The 20248-nt window shown below is 35.2% G+C and overlaps 1 protein-coding gene across 2 annotated transcripts in view; it reads right to left on the reverse strand.

Annotated features, from left to right (window-relative positions):
- Nucleotides 1-1835: 1835 nt before the first annotated feature.
- CHD1 (chromodomain helicase DNA binding protein 1) overlaps nucleotides 1836-20248 on the reverse strand; it is an 87390-nt gene continuing 68977 nt past the window's right edge. For both annotated transcript variants that reach the window (XM_019668734.1, XM_019668735.1), the window contains exons 32-36: nucleotides 16910-17088; nucleotides 9356-9452; nucleotides 7069-7120; nucleotides 6318-6528; nucleotides 1836-4667 (exon numbers count right to left, since the gene is read on the reverse strand). In XM_019668734.1, coding sequence (XP_019524279.1) covers nucleotides 4322-4667; nucleotides 6318-6528; nucleotides 7069-7120; nucleotides 9356-9452; nucleotides 16910-17088 — 885 coding nt within the window. In that variant the 3' untranslated portion in view covers nucleotides 1836-4321. The remainder of the gene's footprint in view (nucleotides 4668-6317; nucleotides 6529-7068; nucleotides 7121-9355; nucleotides 9453-16909; nucleotides 17089-20248) is intronic.

Genomic DNA, 20248 nt, shown 5'->3' on the forward strand with positions numbered 1-20248 from the left:
AGTGGTAGAGCATGGAATTAAAAGCATCTCATTCATTTGGGAGTTTGAACTACCAATCCTGTTTCAAATAAAGGTTTTTTTTGTTTTTTATACTAAAGGACAAGGTGGCTAATGGTCTTTCAGGATAGGAAATCTGGCACATGAAGGCCCATTGGAGAATTTGTATAAATACTTAAAAAAAATCTGAAGTATTTTTAAAAATCCTACTTTACCAAGTAATCTCATCTTTCATTCTTTAACATGGCTATCATTTCCTATCCCTAGGTCTTTATAAAGAATCCAAAGATTTTCTGTAATAAAATCAACATATTAGGTTCTTAAAACAAACAGGGCCGGCCGAGTGGCGCATTGGTTAAGAGCTGGCTTGGGATGCCAGAGGACCCCGGTTCGGATCCCACATATGAGAGCCAGTGACACTGCCCTCCACAGCTAAGATGCTGAACAACAGCTCAACCTGGAGCTGGGCTGCCCGTGAGACGCCGGTGATGGCGTATGGTTGCAGCCCCTGTGGCAGTGAGTTGCCATGGGCTACCGTGTGTAGGCAGCAGCCAGCGTGAGAGGCCAGCCGCCACAGTGAGCGGCCGTCCAGAAGCCGGCGACTGATCTGCCTCGCCCGGGAAGAGCACAATGATGGTGCCAACTTGGGCCAGTGAAGCAATATCCTCCACAACTAGACTGAAGAACAAACAGACAGCAACTTGTCTGTTCCCCTTCCCCCAATTCCCCAGCGCTGTTCCCATCCCCCCAATTCCCCAATAAAAATCTTTAAAAAAACAAAACAAAAAAACAAACAAAAATTTGCAGTGTTCTACAAAATCACTAGTTGTTGCCAGATGAAAATATAATTTCAATTGAGTTTTCTTTCGTATATTTTGTTACATGCCTTAAGAATTTTGACATATAAGTTGCGACACTATCTCAAGATTTTTGTTGTTGCACTATTGCCTAGTGTCTCCCCTAAACACACTCCACCCATCACAAATCTTGCATAAAGTGCTGCAATAATATGTAAGTTTCGGTTGCAATTTTAAATGGAGTCTTGAATTTAAGTAATCTGCTTGAGGTAGCTATATTAATATACTTAAATATATCAATTCAGATATTCTAAATTATTTTTTGTATTATTTGCTAAGTAATAAACTACTCAAAATTTTAACAACTAAGCCACATTTACCAGTTCACATTTGAGTTTCAGATGAAGCTGGGATAGTCTAAAAACAAAAAACAAACAAAAACAAACAAAAAGAACAATCCCATATTTATTTATTTTAGCTGAGCCTTCCTGCCACCTTTTGGCAGCTCAGCGGCAGCTCAGCTCGGGCCGGGCATCGAACCGCTGTTGCTCAGAGCTCAAACTCTTGAGCGAGCTCTTAACCAACTGGGCCACTCTGCTGGCCAACAATCCCATATTTAAAGATTAGTTGCTTTCCCTTCTCCCCAAACCCCCAAAACTGTCATAGTTAAAACGCTATGGTAGTTATGTATGGTCCAAAGGTTTCTCTAATCGAAAGAATAATGTAGTGTAAAGACAAGAATTATGCCATTTACCCCTACTACATATTCTTGATAAATCTCAGGAAATGAAATCTGTGTAAATCAGCATGTAATATACACAACCCTTTCATTATTTACCTACAAAAACAGATAAAAAGAAAATGATCACATATGTAATCTATTACATTGTACACAACTAAAGGTTCTAATCTTATTAAGCCACTCACTCTGAAATTAGTGAACGAATCATTCGCACTCCCGTTTTCCACAGCTTTCGAGTCTGAAAATTATTCTCTAACATATCCTGAACAAAAATATTATCTTTATAAGCAAACAGGCCATTGCTTTTAGTAAGAATCATTTATTGTATATTATTAAAGTGGAGGGTTAATTGGTACAGTACTATGCATAATCTCTCATCCTTGAAAAATTAAACACAAATGGATAAAAAAAGCAAAGCAGAATGAGCATGTAAAAGACAAAAATTAAGCATATTTTATAGAGAATGTTGTTATATATATGTACTTATGTTTTTCTCCGTTGTGTTGTAATAAGTTTATGGCTTGTTCCTTTTCTATTTATTTGCTGACTTCTTACAAATAATGAACATATTTTCCATCAATTAAAAAATGTTACATACAGTTTTTGATTTTTCATTCAACTCAGCTAAATTGGTTGACTGAAACATACAACCAAATGTGGCATTGTTAAGAAAGTTAGAGCCCATTCCATTGTCTCAAAAATATGTAATACTGTTCTTTTATGAAATTTGCACAATAGGATATAATGCAAATGTCCCAGCTAGAAAGTGATGAATTAAAAATGCCAGCCCTGATCTGGTTTTTGTTAATATTATTACTTTTGAGCATTACAATTTTTTTTGTTTTGTTAAATACTATGTTGTGGAATAAAATAATTTATTCTAAATGTGAAAAAGCTTAAAAATTGTGTGCTGGTACTAAATTATTTTATCATTTTCATACTTAACTATAAATTAGAAATTTTAAAATTCAGTTATTCCTCATGTTATCTGATATACCAGGAAAAAACAGATCCTTCTTCACAGTAACTACCTAAAAGGGGAATCACTACTTAAAACAAAACAAAAAATGGAAACAAAACTTTGTTTTGTACCCAGTGTAAGTTTTAGACCTAATCGGATAAAAGGAAAATATTTAAAAAATACATCTACAAACACATTTCTGTAGATTGCTCCCAAAGCTAAATCAATAGGGACACATTTAAGAATATTATTGAAATATATCAATATATTTATCAAAGTTATGAATCAAATTTGTTGTATCACAGCACACATCCAAGAATGTATGCTACATGAGTCAAAAATTCCCGTTGAATATAACAAAATAAAAATCTGTGAATAAATATAAGGCATTCTAAAATAATATCTGCAGAAAACAAGAGTCCAACAAAAATTTCTATGATCTAAATTTTACTTCATAGATTCATATAGTCTTCAAAATAGATTTAGTTGTAGTGCTACATATTATTAACTATATTCAACTGCTTACCAAAATATCCTTTTGCTGGCAGCTAAATGTTACTACTTTAAAAAAAAAAAGTTAAGTGCTTGAGGGAATAAGAATGCAGCAGAAAATTACAGGAGCCCACATATCCTTTTTCTTAAATTTAATTTGTCATATATAAGGTTTTTATATACAATCAGTGTGCATTGTAACAGTTTATATTAAAAGTCAATCAAGTTTATCTAAAATGTTACCTGGCTGCATAGCACATTTGACATTATTGCCCACATGAAAAGGGAAAACAAATGGATTTACAATAACTTTTGGCTGTTTTTGATTCTGAAAGTGTTTATACACCTACCCTTTTAAACCAAATGCATCTGAAAATGTTTCCAGAGCATGCAGTTTAGATTTGACATATTATCTCGCCACTTTGTTACTACAAACACAATATTGACTAAAAAAGAAAAAAAAAAGAAATAACATGTATCTAATAAAATAGTTAATATAAAAAGAGGACTAATGGAATTAAGTGGCCCCTTTCCCCATTTTTTACATTCTAAACAATGATTCCATCAAGACAAATCATTAAAAAGTGTTATTACACTGATTTCTTAAAAAAAATGATAAGAAGGCCTGAGTTGGTAGGGAAAGGAACAGTCAAAAAAAGCCTGAGAAGGGGAAGGAAGTAAGGAAAGCTCATTTAATCCATTTACAATAATTTACAGTCATTTTTTTTGTGTGTGTGTGTATGTAAAAAGGCATAATAATAGATCACAAACAGGAAATTCCTGGCTATTTTACAGATATAAGTACAGAATTTAAATATTCAAGCTTGTGATGAAAAGCGGCAAGGTGGTCGCAGTGTACAATGTAAACAAGTAGCTTTGGAAAGTGAACAAAGTCCTTGAGTGTTTTTTCTTTATTAAGAAAAGAACTCTCTTTCATTCATTCCTGAAACATGATCACAGGTCAGAGTAAAGTTCATATACAAACATAATTTAAATGGAGGTCAGTCTAAAATCACTGACTTAAAAAGTTTCATCCAGCCTTATATGGAAGGGCAGTGTTGAGGTCCCTGTAATAGTAAACATTTTCCATTTCTTTAAAAAAGAAAAAAAAAAAGTACTACAATATTTGTAGTACAGTGCAGCATAATCCTTAAATATAAAAATATTTTCTCTTCTGTTGGGATAATAGACCTTGCATCCTGGAAAGAAGTAACAATACTGCTACTGATAGAAGATTTGTTTATATCTTTCAAGTCATGTAAGGCAATTACTGTGTTGGTTTATGATATATGGCTAAAAGAAAAGTCCAGAAAGACAAAATATCAGTTTTTGTTATGTTTTCCGACTACTCCAGGTATGCTCAGGTGTACTTTTGTGTTCAACTGAGTGTTCAAATGGAGATCTGGAGCCATAAGGAGACCTCTGGTCTAGTGGTGATCTAGGCCCACTACTGGAAGCTCTGTGGTCCATCTGCCAATCTGAGTGATACCTATAATCCCTGGAAGATTTATGGTGTGTATATTCAGAACTTGACCGATGATCTGAATGGGAACGATGATCAGAATGAGAACGATGATCAGAATGAGATCTATCTTTTAAATTTGTTTCCAAATTTGACCTGTGATCTCTACTCCTGTGATCATCCAGTTTTCTGTGTTTCTCTCTATCACTGTAATATCTAATAAAAGAGAAGTTAGGAATTTTAGTTAAATCAATAGTGCAAATTAAATGTTTCCAAATAAAATCTAATGAAAAAAATAAAACACAAAAATACTTTAAAGCATACTTTTAATTGTATAGCAGCTCAACGTTTCATTACAAAACTTTATAAGTGAGCTTAAAAATCACTGGTACTATCTCTGCATACCTTTGGAAAAACTATTTGATTCACAAAACTAAAGTGAACCATACAGAGCACCTGAGATAACATCTATTGGGTCGCTGGAAAAGTCATGACGCATTTTTGCAACAAAAAACAGAAAAACACGTTATGACTTTTCCGGCAACCCAATAATTTCACATGCCCATTTTATACTGGTTATTACTTTTTATTTTATGCATCATTTGTATGAATGCATCTTAATTACCTGGGAATTGGAATTAAGATAACTATAACTATCTAGAATACCCTTGAAATCAGGTCCTTTTTATGAGCCTGGAAACAGAAAAAAAAATAACCTCTAAAATGCAGTTTATGAAATAATTTGTAAAAGAGAATTTTAATTGGTTTAGTGATGCCTTTTAAAAGCTTTCCTTAGGTTTGATTAGTTATATAATAAGACTTAACACATGAGTCATTATTGTAATGCTCCATATATAAATGTGGCAGTCTGCTAAAAAATAAATGATTAGGACAGTTTAATGAAAAGTCACCTCTAAAATGTTTGTCTTTTCAAATAAAATACACTGAATATAATTTAATGTTTTTTTTGTTCATGAAAGGTCATTCTATAAACAATATAAATTATTTCTATAAGCCTATGAAGTTACACATATTTACTATGACAAATAATGCCTTTTCTTTTCATTTTGTGCCGTTTTCTAATTTTAAGAGCCATTCTACAATTGATGTGTTTATGTGACAGTGCTTCTCAGAGAGAAGAAATTATGAAGTGAGCACAACTAAATACAAAGAAAATCTAATTTATTTCTGATCTTTTTATTCTTCTCCTTTTTAATTTTATTTTAGTAATGACCATTAACTATTTAAGATATTCCTTTATGAAAAAAAGGAATAAAATATACTGTGGTTGTTATATTCAGGTTGTTACTGCTTAAAGGCTTCAAAAAATAAAACCCCAAAACAATAATAAAGAAAGAAAACATCCTGATTTCAGTACTATCCCAGACTGCTTGATTAAATTTAATCTCAGTGAGGCATTTTCACATTAATTAAATGTTCCCCCATGAGTTTTTTTTGTTTGTTTGTTTTTGTTTTTTTTATGGAATGGAATATAGAATTTCCTCCACCAAATTTCAGCCATATTCCATCAAGCTTTTATTTTATTATTATATTTGAAGCGTTTTTAAGCCAGTATTCTCCAAAACCAACAATGAATCCCATAACTTATACACAACTCTCTACACTTTCATCTCTTATTGCCCTTTGATCTTAAATTTATAATTAAAAAAACATTTTACCGACAAATTCAGTTCTTAATATTAACAAAAAGTTCTATATATCGGGGGTTTTTTTATTTATATCAAACACCTTTATTTCACATAAGGCTTGATTACCTGAAGATTGAATTGGCTAATAAGGTCAAATACAGCAAAAAAAGAGAAAGACATGAATAAGCAATACTTCAAAACTGACTGTCAAGTTTACCTGCTGTCTTGCTTGTAGTGATCCCAATCACGATGATCTTTACCATTACTAAAAGAAGAATAGGGTCTTTTCCTGGAGTCACTCTTTTTGTAAGAATCTCCCTGATGTCGGTCTTTATGATGATCATGATACTGAGATAAGTGTCTATCAGATGAATAACTGTCTCTGCTGCTATCATCATGATTTGTATTCTCTTTTAATCTTTCTACATCTGTTAGATAAAAGAATCCAACTTTTGTTAATGACTTAAAAAAATACATGGTAAACAAAAGTAACTTTGCTGTTTGTTAGATTACAAGAACTCCTGTTTCAACTCCAACTAAAGAAAATCAGTTCCCAAATACAGGCAATTAAAGCCTTTAAAAATGGTCTATAAAAGCAGTATTAAGGCTTACAAAAGGATCATTTTATTCTTAAATGTGAAAAATCACAACGGAAAAAGATAAGGCCCATTTCCTGCTCAGGTGGACTATGCTTTTGTGATTCTTGTACAGAAAGCATGCATTATTGCATTATAAATTTATCACTTTAACAATTATTCTACGATTTCTAGAAACTGGTAAAAGGCTGGTTTGTGGAAAGGTTAATAATAAGCAAAAAAAGGATTATTGTTTAAGATAATAGATATAGTAACATGGGTATAATACATCTTGATATAATAACGTGGGTAATGTATTATCTAAAATAAACCCAAAAAAGGGAAAACAACTTTTAAATTTACTTTCCAAAACAATTAGTAAGACTGACTTACCTGGATTTCTAATCACTTGAGTGTTCAAGTTGCTGTTCTGGTCATTATTTTGCTAAAATAAATGCACATATGTAAGAATCTTTTAAGTGGCTTCAAATACCCTTACAAAACGGGTGGGGGGGGCCCTAAAAAGAAAATCTTGAGGCTGAAAGAAGTCCTTACATAAGATATTAGAATATATAAATGTAGCATTTGCAGATGCCTTTTTTGAAGTATAAACTATTTGTCCCATAACTTTTAAAAACAATTTGACTTTGAAATAATTTTAGACTTAACAGAAAAGCTGGAAAAATAGTACCGAGAGTTCCCACATGCCTTTCATCCAGCTTCCTAATATTAATAACTTCTATAACCATGGCATAATGATCAAAACTAAGTAATTAACATTGGTACACTATTAACTCAACTGTTACTGGCTAACAAAGCAGCACCCCCCCACCCCCCCACACACACACTGAGAAACTTTTAAGTGTTCTTTCCTTTAGTCTCCTCCCTAGTTTCTTAGTTCCTTAGCTCTTGGCTTTGATTACTTTTCTAATCAGTTTGTAAATCCTAGACTAAAGATTACTCCTAGCCTGAATCCTAGAAGTCTTCTACCCCTGCTTCAGATAACTACTTGAAAGCCTGTGACTTCCTAATATCCCCCAGGCCAGTAAACTAAATGACAAACCCATTCTGGGCCCAGACAATTAACACCACCTGAGTGACAGGCTGAATGGCCACAGGCTTCATGAGAGCTAACAGAATTATTAATTAAAATCTATTTTTCCTCATTCAGGGACCTTGAGGATACAGAGGACACCCCAACAAGATTGCCAGTCACAACCAAAGAAGTCAACACGGTCTTCCAGGCAGAGCTCGAGGCCCCTTCCTCTCATCTGAGATCAGCTAGGGCAAGAGTCCCGTGAATCCCCAATAGGCAGGGACACCTCTACACCCCTGCCCAGCAGGAAGCAGATACAGAAGAAGAGACCTCCTGTCCCTCAACTTCCCATAGAGATTTGATGGGGATCACGTCTCTCAAGGGGAAAACTAGGCAGGCAGTTAGAGGCAGGCATTGGGTCTCTGCATTCCTGCATGTCCCACAGGATGTGTCCGCCAGGGGACATCCTCTCTACACCCAAAACTCCCCTTTGTAATTATCTACCCCTGCAGGAAAACAAATGGGCACAAAATACCCAACTAGATCAGACCAGTCACTCACACCTGTGCAGTACATCCTGTCAATCACAGGTGCCAATCAAGTGGTCCCACGCCCAGAGGGGAACAGCCCATTCTAGAGAAAGGGGATAAAAACTCCAAGTCTTGGGAAGTCTGCCCTTCTTGGACGCCCTGCGCTTTTTGAATGCTTCTTCCCATTTTGAACCCCTTCATTCCTTTTTTTGAGCCTTTTGAGCCTCGCCTTTGTGTGTGGCCTGCTCCACACTCTTTGGAATATAATTTCTCTTCTAATAATGGGCCCTTGAGCCGTTCTCTACTGCTCGGGCCTACTTCTACTTATTTGAAATGTACTATCTCTTCGAATAAGCTACTTTTTCAGTACTTTACTCCGGCATCTAGTTCAAGTCTTTGCTCAGAGTTGCCAAGGACCTGGACTTTGAACCGAAAAAGGGCCCACTTTCCGACAATACAACTACAGACTGCATTCAGATTTCACATTTTTCCACTAAGGTCCTTTTTCCTGTTCCAGGATCCAATCTGCAAGTCCATATTAAACTTAGTTTTCATGTCTAACTTAGTTCCCTCCAACATGGGACTGCTTCTTGGTTTTTTCTTCCATGATCTTGGCACTTCTGAAGAGTACTAGACAGTTACTGTGTAGAGAATATCTCTCAGTTGGGGTTTGTCTGATATTTTCTCATAATCAAATTGAGGTTATGCATTTTTGCCAAGAATTCCACAGAAGTGAATGTACCTTTTTCAGTGCATCATATCAGGGGGTTCATAATATCAACATGTCTTACTTATTACTAATGATGTTAACCTTGATTGCTTGTTTACAATGATGTCAGGCAGATTTCTTTTCTAAAAGTTATTCTTTCTCTTTGTAATTAATAAATATCTTGGAGGAGATACTTTTAAGACTATGTCAATATCTTGTTTTCTGGTCCACGAATCTTAGCTTCCTTCACAGGATCTTACCTGCAATAATTTTTATTGTGGTGCTATAATGGTAATTTTCTATGGTAATTTTCTATTTCCTTCCTTTTACATTTACTAATTGAACTCTTAAGGAAGAACATTTCAGTTTTAACTACATAAATTAAATGAAAAAATGTTAATTTACCTGAGATTCCTGCCGTTTTTTAATAGCATGCTTATATAATTTATGTAATTTTCTTGCATCAAACTCGGTAAACTTAGATACAAAAATCCACAGGTTTCTAGAAGAAGAAAAGGCAAATTAATCTGATGGAAAATATTTAGCTTTTTCATGAAACCCCTCCCTTCTAGACAGAAAAACACATACACATACTTAGCCCTCTAGGAATAAAGTCTAAGGAGATTATTTCTAGTGTTTTAAAAAACTTCATATATAGATAAAACTAAAAATGAAACTAAATATTAAGTTTTACTTCTCGTCCAAATCCCTTCATTTTATAATTTTTGGAGTGAAAAGCAGTAATGAATCCTAATTTGAAACCAAAGATAAAATTTACAAATAATGAACCCAATGTGATTCTGATTAGATATGAAAGGAACAAGCTATGTTAGTAGTTTGAGTAAAGTTACCATCAGATAATATGGATTAAGCTTGTGAAAGAAGGGTCCTAAATAATGCATTAAAAAGCACTTGTTGGGCCGGCCAAGTGGCGCGGTGGTTAAGAGCTGCCTTGGGACGCCAGAGGGCCCCGGTTTGGATCCCACATATGAGGGCCAGTGACACTGCCCTCTATAGCTAAGATGCTGAACAACAGCTCAACCTGGGCTGCCGTAAGCTGCCAGCGATGGCATAGGCTGCAGCCCCTGCTGCAGTGGGTTGCCATGAGCTACTGTGTGTAGCCAGCAGCCAGCGTGAGCGGCCAGCAGCCGCCGTGAGCGGCCGTCCAGAAGCCGGCGACTGATCTGCCTCGCCTGGGAAGAGCGCAATGATGGTGCCAACTTGGGCCAGTGAAGCAACGTCCTCCACAATTAGACTGAAGAACAAAACGACAGCAACTTGTCTGTTTCCCTTCCCCCGATTCCCCCCCCAAAAAAATCTAAAAAAAAGCAATTGTCATTTTATAATTGTGATGTAATAGTCACGAAAAGAATGTGACCAGGCACTATAAATCAGGTACAACACGGTGTCTTTAGGCCTCATTTCCCATCCCAAGGCCAGCATTCATAGATGATCATAGTGCTCTTTCATGATAAGTTCAGATGCAGCCTATGAATAATACTTGTCAACAAAGCTTCCTCAGCATCCATTCATAATCAGTGACACTGGAGTTGAAGTCTATCTAGACTATCACTGTAACAGTAATGGCTTCACATATTCACATTTTTTTCTTAAATGATTAGTTTTTTCAGTAGGTATGTTAAAATATGGTTTTGAATTTTGCTTATATAAATGGGGTAGAGAAATTACTAATTAGCCAATGACGGAGTTTAGCAAACTGCCCAACATAAACATCTTTAATGAATCAAGAAATAGATTTTAAGGGATTTAAAAAAATAATAAACTTCTGTGTATGAATAATGACTTCCCAAAAGAAGGCCATCGGGCTGGCTGAGTGGCTCGTTGGTTAAGAGATGGCTTGGGAGTGCGAGCTCTGAGCAGCAGGGCTGCCAGTTAGGATCCCACATGGGCCAGTGACACTGCGCCCTCTACAGCTAAGATGTGAACAACAGCTCGACCTGGAGCTGGGCTGCCGTGAGGCGATGGCGTAGGCTGCAGTGGGCTGCCATAAGCTACCGTTGAGTGGCCGGCAGGTGGTGTGAGTGGCTGGCAACTGGTGTGAGCTGCCCAGAGCTGCCGTGAGCGGCTGTCCAGAAGCCGGCGACCGATCTGCCTCAGCCAGGAAGAGCACAATGATCACAATACCAACATGGGCCAGTGAAGCCATATCCTCCACAACTAGATTGAAGAACAAAAGGATAGCAACTTGGCTGTTCCCCTTCCTTGACTCCCCAATGATGCTCCCTCCCTCAATTCCCCAATAAATTCTTAAAAAAAAAAGGGCCATCTTCCAGTGATACTGATAGAAAAAAGAAGGTCCAAGAACAAAAATTCTTAGCTGGAAAATAACTTTTCATTCTTTTTTAAGGGAGAAACTGTATTACACAGAAACATTTAATTTGGGGGTTTCCTAATGGCTGAGACATATTTCTCTCAAATATTAAGCATCTATTGCATATTACTACAAAGCATACATTAAGTTATAAGACCTTGCATAAGATACTATTGATACCCAGGTACTTTATATAGTTTTTATATTTTCAAAGCTCTTTTCTATTATTTAATTCCACAAATAACCTACCTTAAGGTAGGTGCAGTAAATATAAAAGTCAGTTTTCAAAATAAACAAGCACATGAGGTACTGAGGTCAAGTGGCTGACCTAAACTCATATACAGCTATGTAAGGCTAGAAGATAGGGCTCCTAATTCTCTTTCCACTAAGATTCATAATTCCCAGCCTTCTGATTTTGGACATCAACCTGTGTAAATAGCTGCTGGCTGATAAACTACTAAAAAATTGCTAGTGTTACTAAATTTTGGAATGCGTAAGTCTGTGAGTTATGCATTAACTGCAAAATTATCCAAGCACATGTGCATTCAGAGATGGATATCTGGAAACTTTTCTAGAAGAACTCTTATCAATGTTTGTCAATTGTGGCTTTCTTGAGGGCTTTCTTCCCTTTCTTTGTTTTATTAACTATAAATTGCCATTAGTGTTACCAATTTACTTTGTGAAGGTTGTTTGCTTAACTGCAACATATAATGATACTTATTCTTTATCAATATTTTGTCCTATAATTTTACACATATATTGATACTTATTCTTTATAAATATTTTCGCCTATAGTTTCACAAAAAAGGGACATTAAAAATGATTGCAACTTAAAGAGCAGCCATTCATATCCTTACATTTAATGCACCTTTTTTATGCATACTTTCAATATTTGCGTCTATAACGATCATTTATAGTCTGCACAATTTGGCTATTTAAACAAATTGCAGCATATTACGGTATCAAGACTAATATTAGCAGGGTATTTGAAACTAATGGGACCTTCACATTATACATAGATTTTTTTCTCAGTATTTTTCAAAATCATGAAAATTTTCAAACATACATCAAAGATGAAAGAATTTTACAATGATCACCCATATACCTACTACCTAGATTCAATGCTTTATTACATATAATTTTATACATCCATCCATCCCTCTGTCAATCCATCTAATTTTTGTTTGATGCATTTCAAAGAAAAATGCAGGTATTAGTACATTTCCCCGTAAATACTTCAGCATGCATATCATTAACTGGTGAATACCTGTTTAGTTTTTTCTTTTAAAATAAAATTTACATACAATAAAATGCACACTTTTTAAGTTACTCTTGCTGAGTTTTACAAGTTAATATAGTGTATAACCCAAAAATATATCAAGAAACTTCAGTTTTGACTCAACCCAGTATCTAAGTTCTTTTACAAATGGAGAATTTTAACAGACAGCTGGATAGGTTAAGAAATGGTCCAAAAAATTGAGAAGCACTCTCTAGACTACATTATTCCATGTAATCAATTATCAATGGAATGAAGGAATGAAGAAATAGCTGTCTAGACATGAAAGATAATTCTTTAAACAGACTCTAGAAAAGTTTGCTACCAGATAGCAGTTGGGAAAATTAAATTATTTAATAACTTCAACACTGAGAATATAAAATAAAATCTTTGTAACTGACACCTAATTTAATAAGTGAAATCCTGGTATTATCCAATGTTTGACATTACATAAAACTGTTTTTTAAAAATTAAAATGACTGAAAAGTTCACTGGATTCTATTAGCACATAAAATATTAATAGTTGAATGTTTATTAAAGATAAATTAATGTATTCTAGTTTTTTGTTAATACAACAAAAGGCTAAAAAGCATCAACATATCTTTAAATTGTTAAAAATACTATGTTAGGGTACTGGTTACCAGAAGACATAAATATGTACTATAGGTATGATACCGTGTTTCCCCAAAAATAAGACCTAGCCGGAGAAGAAGCCCTAGCATGATTCCTCCAGGATATGGAGGGCACACACCCCTCACTCACATGAGGGTTTTATGATATGTTTCAGGGAGAAGAGTGCCTTTTCCACAAACTCCTTCAGCTTAAAATGTTCAGTATGCCCAGGTGCCACATTTTGGCACCCAAAATCATGCGAGGGCTTATTTTTCAGCTAGGTCTTATTTTTGGGGAAACAGGGTATTAACCTTGAAATAAAATTTAAAAACAAACTTAGTTGAGGAAATTAACTGAATGATTCCTGCTTGAACTGAATTCACAGCAGCTAAGAAAACTCATCCAGCCTTTAAATGAACTTACAGACTAACGCACCTGCATTCTACGGTTAACTCATAAGAGTAAAAGGTAAGAAATTAATAAGCTTTTTGTTTATGATTAATTTCTTTGTAAAACATTATTTTCTCCTAGAAAAATCTAGTTCAGAATTCTATTCTGTTCCTAATTATATGACCTGATGAACTGTGTAATCTTGGTCAAAACACTAGAGTTGGAACTAGCACTGACACTTACAGAAGCCTCAAAGTGAGTGCCTCTTTCAAGTTCATGCTCTGGATGCCTCTTATCCCAGTCCCAGCCCCAGCCCAACAAAGCTGTTCACCTGAGTCCGTTTTTCTTCTATAAAATAGAAGTTAACTGTTCAGATTTCCTAAATATAACATTGTTAAAAGGATCAGTTATAATGAAGCATATAAAAGTACTTTGATAGACAAATGAACACAAATATAATTATATTATTATAGTTATCACTTGATTGAAAGTGATTATTAAACAAAAACTAGTATTGCATTTCCATGCCCAATATTCATTTGGTCCATAGATGTATAAAAACATCTATGAGTAAGAAATAAAGCAGATAATTATGGTTACTATAAAAACTTGCTTAATGTCAACTGCTGTTTAATTACAGGTCAAGTCCCTATCTTTATAATTACAGGTCAAGTCTCCATTTTCTTTCATTTTTTAGAATCAATATCTATAGCTGTGTTCTCAGGTGGGGTGGGGGCGGGGGTTAGCAGTTCAATGACAAGTTTTAATACAGGCAACTCTTTTCCTTGCTTCTGTATATTTTTCTTAATCTTTCTCAGAGACAGCACTCAACCAGAGTAAAAGCTAATTTACTTTCTGAAATATTTCTCAATATGGGTTTTTCTGTTTCCCCTTCCCCTTTGAGGGAATCTGGTATGACCAGAGAAAGCGGCAGCAGGAATAAGCACCAAGGAATATGAAGTCAAGGTAGATGAGAACTAAACAGGGAAAAACCAAAAAGGTACTTTGCCCAGCTGGGTAAAAAGAGGGATCAAACCTTTGGAGGTAGAGACCCACATGAAGAAATAAGTCTCCTGGCTATTGGTCTTTTTTCTTTCAGAGGTTCTGCTCCCCTCATTCCGAATAACAAACTAAATCTGAAATAGCATCTATTTGTATTAGTTACTATGTAATTTTAATAAAATGTTGTTTATTTCTAATTTAGAAAGCAAGTAAAACAGATTTTCTCCCTCTCCACAACCTCAAAAATCTAAACTCTAATTTATAAGGTTTTAAAAACTGGTATGTAGTACACTAGGAAATATTTTTAGGGCCGGCCAGGTAGCTCAGTTGGTTAAAGTGTGAGCTCTGAGCAACAGGGTTGCCAGTTCGACACCCACATGGAATGGTGGGCTGCCCCCCCCCCAACTAGATTGAAAGCGACAATTGGACTTGGAGCTGAGCTTGCACCCTCCACAACCAAAATTGAAGGACGACAACTTGACTTGGAGTTGATGGGTCCTGGAAAAACACAATTTTCCCCTTCCCCAATTCCCCAACATTGTTCTCTTCCCCAATTCCCCAATAAAATCTTTACTTAAAAAAAAAAAAAAATTTAAATAGAAACCAACCAAACTTTTTTAGTATGGTGCCAGGTGGACACTAGACTTATCAGGGGAATCACTTTGCAAATAATATAAATAAATGTCTAACCACTATGCTGTACACCTGAAACTAATATAAAATAATACTGAATGTCAAACAACAAAAAAGAAGGAAAAAGAACCCAAGCTCTTTTACACTAAAAAGCAGGAAAGAATTTTAATATAATCCTTTAACTAAATTTAACTTGAAGAATAATTTACTGCATTTGCCTTATTTTCCTAACTTTATCACAGACAAGCAACAATCAAGAACATGTTTCGGAGCCATTGGCAGAAAAATTTTGTTTGGCTCTTGAATATAAAAGATAGAAAATTTGGCTATATTCCCATTAAAGCCTAATATATATATATATATATATATATATATATATACACACACACACACACACACACATATATAGAACTTTACTGTATTCTTGTTCTATGGTTCTGTGCTTTGGGAGTCACTATGAGTTGAAAGAGCTTGAGAAGGAAGAAATAATTCTGTTTTATGGTATTTTAAGGAAAGCATGAAAGCTCCAGTATATATATTCCAACCAAAACTAAGAGATTAAGCTGGACACTATGAATATATTAACAGTATACTATAAAATTATTGCCTCTCATTCCTCACAATATATCTTATCATTCAATAATTGGAAAATATATAGTGCCTTATGGTTTATAAAGGACTTCAAGTTACAGATGTTGTTATTTTACAGATGAGAATACTGGGGGCTCAGAGATACTGGTAACAACTGTTCAGGGCCACAAAGCCTAGCCAAGATGGGAGGACTGAGCACATCTTCTGATGCCAACTCCAGTGATCACTCCGTGATCTCAGTCTATTATTACTTTCCACACATGGCTTTTGTTTCCTTAAACATTATTGCTCAGTTTCATTTGTTTTCAAAAGCCTAGTGACCGCGATTAACTTCCCGTCTCCTCTCTCTACATAGGTCCTGGTTGAGTTTAACGAGAAAGGGGACAAGTACAGAATTTTTTTCCTTTTTCTTTTGGAGTAATAATCACTCCTCCAAAAATATATCATTAGTTTTTTTGTTTTGATGTGTAGCTGCACTGCATACAGCAGAGACATCAGTAGACTCATAAACTGATATCAATGACTAGTTTGTGCTCACTTTATTTTTTTCCTAACTTGTATAGTAGTCTAACAGTGATCTGGGTCTAGTTAATCATTAAATGATTTGTATAATATAGCAGTGCAGAGTTACAATTTTAAGATTAACTATGTTGCTGATGTTTCTAAAATAAAGGGGAAAATAGAATTCTGCATTTTACATTGCTTGAGAATATTAAGTTTTATAAAACTTTATACTCATACCAAGAAGATGAATTGCTAAGATCATATAACAATAAATTTATTTGTTTGGCACACCAATTTTTAACGGTATCACTGAGAATAATTTGGAGAGTTGTGAACATTTCAAAAACTAAAATGCAATCTGAATGAAACACCTTTGACTATTTCTTAATTTAATGGCAGAGATGCCAACTGTGGTTTATCATGATGCTGTAAGCAATCAATCATGAATAAAAAGCTTTAAAGTTAACAGAAAAAAAAGAAAACAATCATCCTCAGGTTGCTGCTCTAAATATTATTGTTACCAAAGCTTCAGAAGTAGACAAATAAGTTGAAATATAAGAGACAAATAGATGGTTACATAATCACAAACTTTATACTTCCTGAAAAGCACATCACTTACTTTCTCCACTGCTTGATTTGTTCAGGATTTGTATACTCTTTCAGACATTCCGTGATATGATCTCCAATTTTTATTAAACATTGTCTAGTATGCTCCAGTTGTTCTCTTTCTGATAGGCCTTTCTCAGGCCTATCAAGTTGTTTCAAAGCTGCTTTGACAGGCCTCATTCTTTCTTTACACTTTAAAATGGGAAAATAAGAACATAAATACATATTAAAAACATGAATTCAGCAAAGATCTACTTCTCTCAATGATATTTACATGAGTAAATATAGCATTGTTTGATGCTAAAATAAGCATTAAATCTCACCTCACAGCTCTTAAATATCAGGGATTTCCTGCTCAGATTCTCTTTAGAAAGCAAGGCTTTCCATTATCATTTAAAATTGGTCTTTGTGTAAACAAAATCTTTGGATTTTACTGTCTATAAAAATGGTACATTTTACACTGTAGCATATCATTCTAAACAGTCTTAAACACAGAATGTTAAAAGATAATAAAATATTTCAGAATATAACTTAATATCCTATATTCACTATAATATAGAATAAAATATAAAAAAATAAACGATCTTTATATAATAAAATATACTGGCAAGCTATTAAAATAAAAGTAGCTACAAGTATAAATTGTCTACTCTTCTAAACCTTTGGGACACAGCAAATTGATGAATTTTGCTACTATTAAATTTTGTTGGGCAGGGAGTTGGGGGTGGCTGACATAAACCAACGTTTTCCTTGGCCTACATAGCACTGGCATGATAAGAAAAGGAAGACACACCAAAAATTATATTAAGCTAATGTCCGATTTGTGTAATAAAAACTATAACCTATATCAAAACCAGAATAAAAATATTACTAAAAAGGCAAATTATAGAAAAATTTTATTTATGTTAAAAATGCAAAATAAATTTAAAATTAACAATAACTATATCCATGAGTAACAAGTTGGGTTAATTCCAGGAATCTAAGGATGGTTCAACTACAGATAATACATTTAGCTGATACAACAGCATAACTATAAAAAAGAAATCCTCTCAACACTGCTATGCAGGGCCATTCTTATTATAAATTAAATGTCTACATGTATGTGGATTTGTTTAAGTACTTTATTCATTTTATTGACCTATCCAAATCAGTTGGGCAGTTTTCCATTTTTTGTCAGAAATAACTGAAATAGCATTGGAATTTTGTATTCTTTAGTTAAAATTAGAACTCAGTCAGACCTGATGTTCTTTTTTAAAAAAGGAAAATGTTAACGTTCTTTTTAATTTTTAGTATTATTCATACCTGTTCTCTTTCCTGTTTCCTGTTCAATTTTGGTAGTTTACAATCTACTAGAAAATGATTGATTCAATATATGTAAGTTAAGTACATACTATGTTCTAGACATTATTCTAGACCTAAGAGAAAGAACAGTAAATAGAGACCTTATGGAATCTGTATTCTAATAGGAGAAGAGAGCCAATAAATAAACAAGATATAGGGCCGGCCGAGTGGCGCGATGGTTAAGAACTCGCTTGGGATGCCAGAGGGCCCCGGTTCGGATCCCACATATGAGGGCCAGTGAACACTGCCCTCCACAGCTAAGATGCTGACCAACAGCTCAACCTGGAGCTGGGCTGCCATGAGTCGCCGGCGACGGCGTAGGCTGCAGTCCCTGTGGCAGTGGGTTGCCATGGGCTACCGTGTGTAGCCAGCAGCCAGCGTGAGCGGCCAGCCGCCGCAGTGAGCGGCCGTCCAGAAGCCAGCGACTGATCTTCCTCTCCAGGGAAGAGCGCAATGATGGTGCCAACTTGGGCAAGTGAAGCAACGTCCTCCACAACTAGACTGAAGAACAAAACGACAGCAACTTGTCTGTTCCCCTTCCCCAATCCCCCAGCACTGTTCCCATCCCCCCAATTCCCCAATAAAAATCTTTAAAAAAAAATAAATAAATAAAATAAACAAGATATAGTGTGTTAGATGATGACAACTATAATAATAATAAAAATAAATAAAGCAAGAAAGAGCAGGGAGCTTTCTACTTTATACAAGATTTCAGAAAAGGATGATGTTGAAGCAGATATCTAAAGAAAATGAAGGAGTAAGAAATTTTGAGCAAAGAGAGGAGCATGAACAAATGTCCTAAAACTTATTTCACATGTTCAAGGGAACAGTCTAAATCTGGAATCAAGTGAGTAAGGAAAGTAGCAGGAGATGATGGGAAGTAAACCAGATGCTATGTCTTCTAGGCTACTGTTATCAATCTGTTATCCTCAATGAGAGTGAAAGCCATTTAAAAGTTTTACGCAGAAAAGTAACATGGGGTGACTTTATTCTCACTGTAACAGTCATTATCACTCTCGTTGCTGTGTGGAGTACAAACCGAGGTAGAAAAGGGTATTATAGAATAAGATGGGGAAGGGTGGAAGCAGTGAGATCAACTACAAAGCTATGGAAATAATCCAGGAAAGAGGTAGCTGGGGCTTGAATCAGTGTGGTAGAGCTAATATGATTTGATCATTGACTGAATGTTGAAGAAAAAGAGAGGAATTGATGGCTAAAATCTATGCTAAAGCCAAGGCCTGGAGATGGGAACTGGAACAATGATAACTAATATTTGCAAAAAACTTATTAGGTACCAGAAGCTATGCATTGCTTTAAAAACGCACCGCATTTGAGTCTGACAATAGACCTTCGCAATACTATTTACTATTTTATAGAAGAAATTAAAGCTTGAAATGACATCTCTCAAACCAGATCTGACCCCAAACTCTGTACTCTATGCTAACTGCTTAATTATACGGATATTTAGAAATATCAAATTAACGAAACATAAGTAAAATAAAAAGGTGTCAAATGAGGTAAAGATGTAAAGGGAAAGGAATACAGAGAAAAGGCCACTGAACTTAATCAGAGCTGTTCCCAAATAAAATTTACAGTTGACTATTGAACAACGCAGGAATTAGACACACCCACTACCCGAGTATAACTTAAGTCAGCCCTCAAGATCCATGGATTCCCAACCACCAATTGACTTTTGAATAACTTGGGTTTGAACCACATGGGTCAATTGGAAAAAATCCGAGTATAAGTGGACCAGAGCAGTTTAAACCTGTTGTTCAAGGGTCAACTATATATAGCAGTAAAATCCAAATTATGCAAGCTAAGAAAGTCTGGCCCCAGAGTCCATATTCAAAACTGTTCCATTCTTGGGCCGGCTGAGTGGCGCATTGGCTAAGAGCTGGCTTGGGACGCCAGAGGACCCCGGTTTGGATCCCACATATGAGGGCCAGTGACACTGCCCTCCACAGCTAAGATGCTGAACAACAGCTCAACTTGGAGCTGGGCTGCCATG

The sequence above is a fragment of the Hipposideros armiger genome, unplaced genomic scaffold (assembly GCF_001890085.2).
Source record: "Hipposideros armiger isolate ML-2016 unplaced genomic scaffold, ASM189008v1 scaffold_536, whole genome shotgun sequence".
Classification (NCBI taxonomy): Eukaryota; Metazoa; Chordata; class Mammalia; order Chiroptera; family Hipposideridae; genus Hipposideros; species Hipposideros armiger.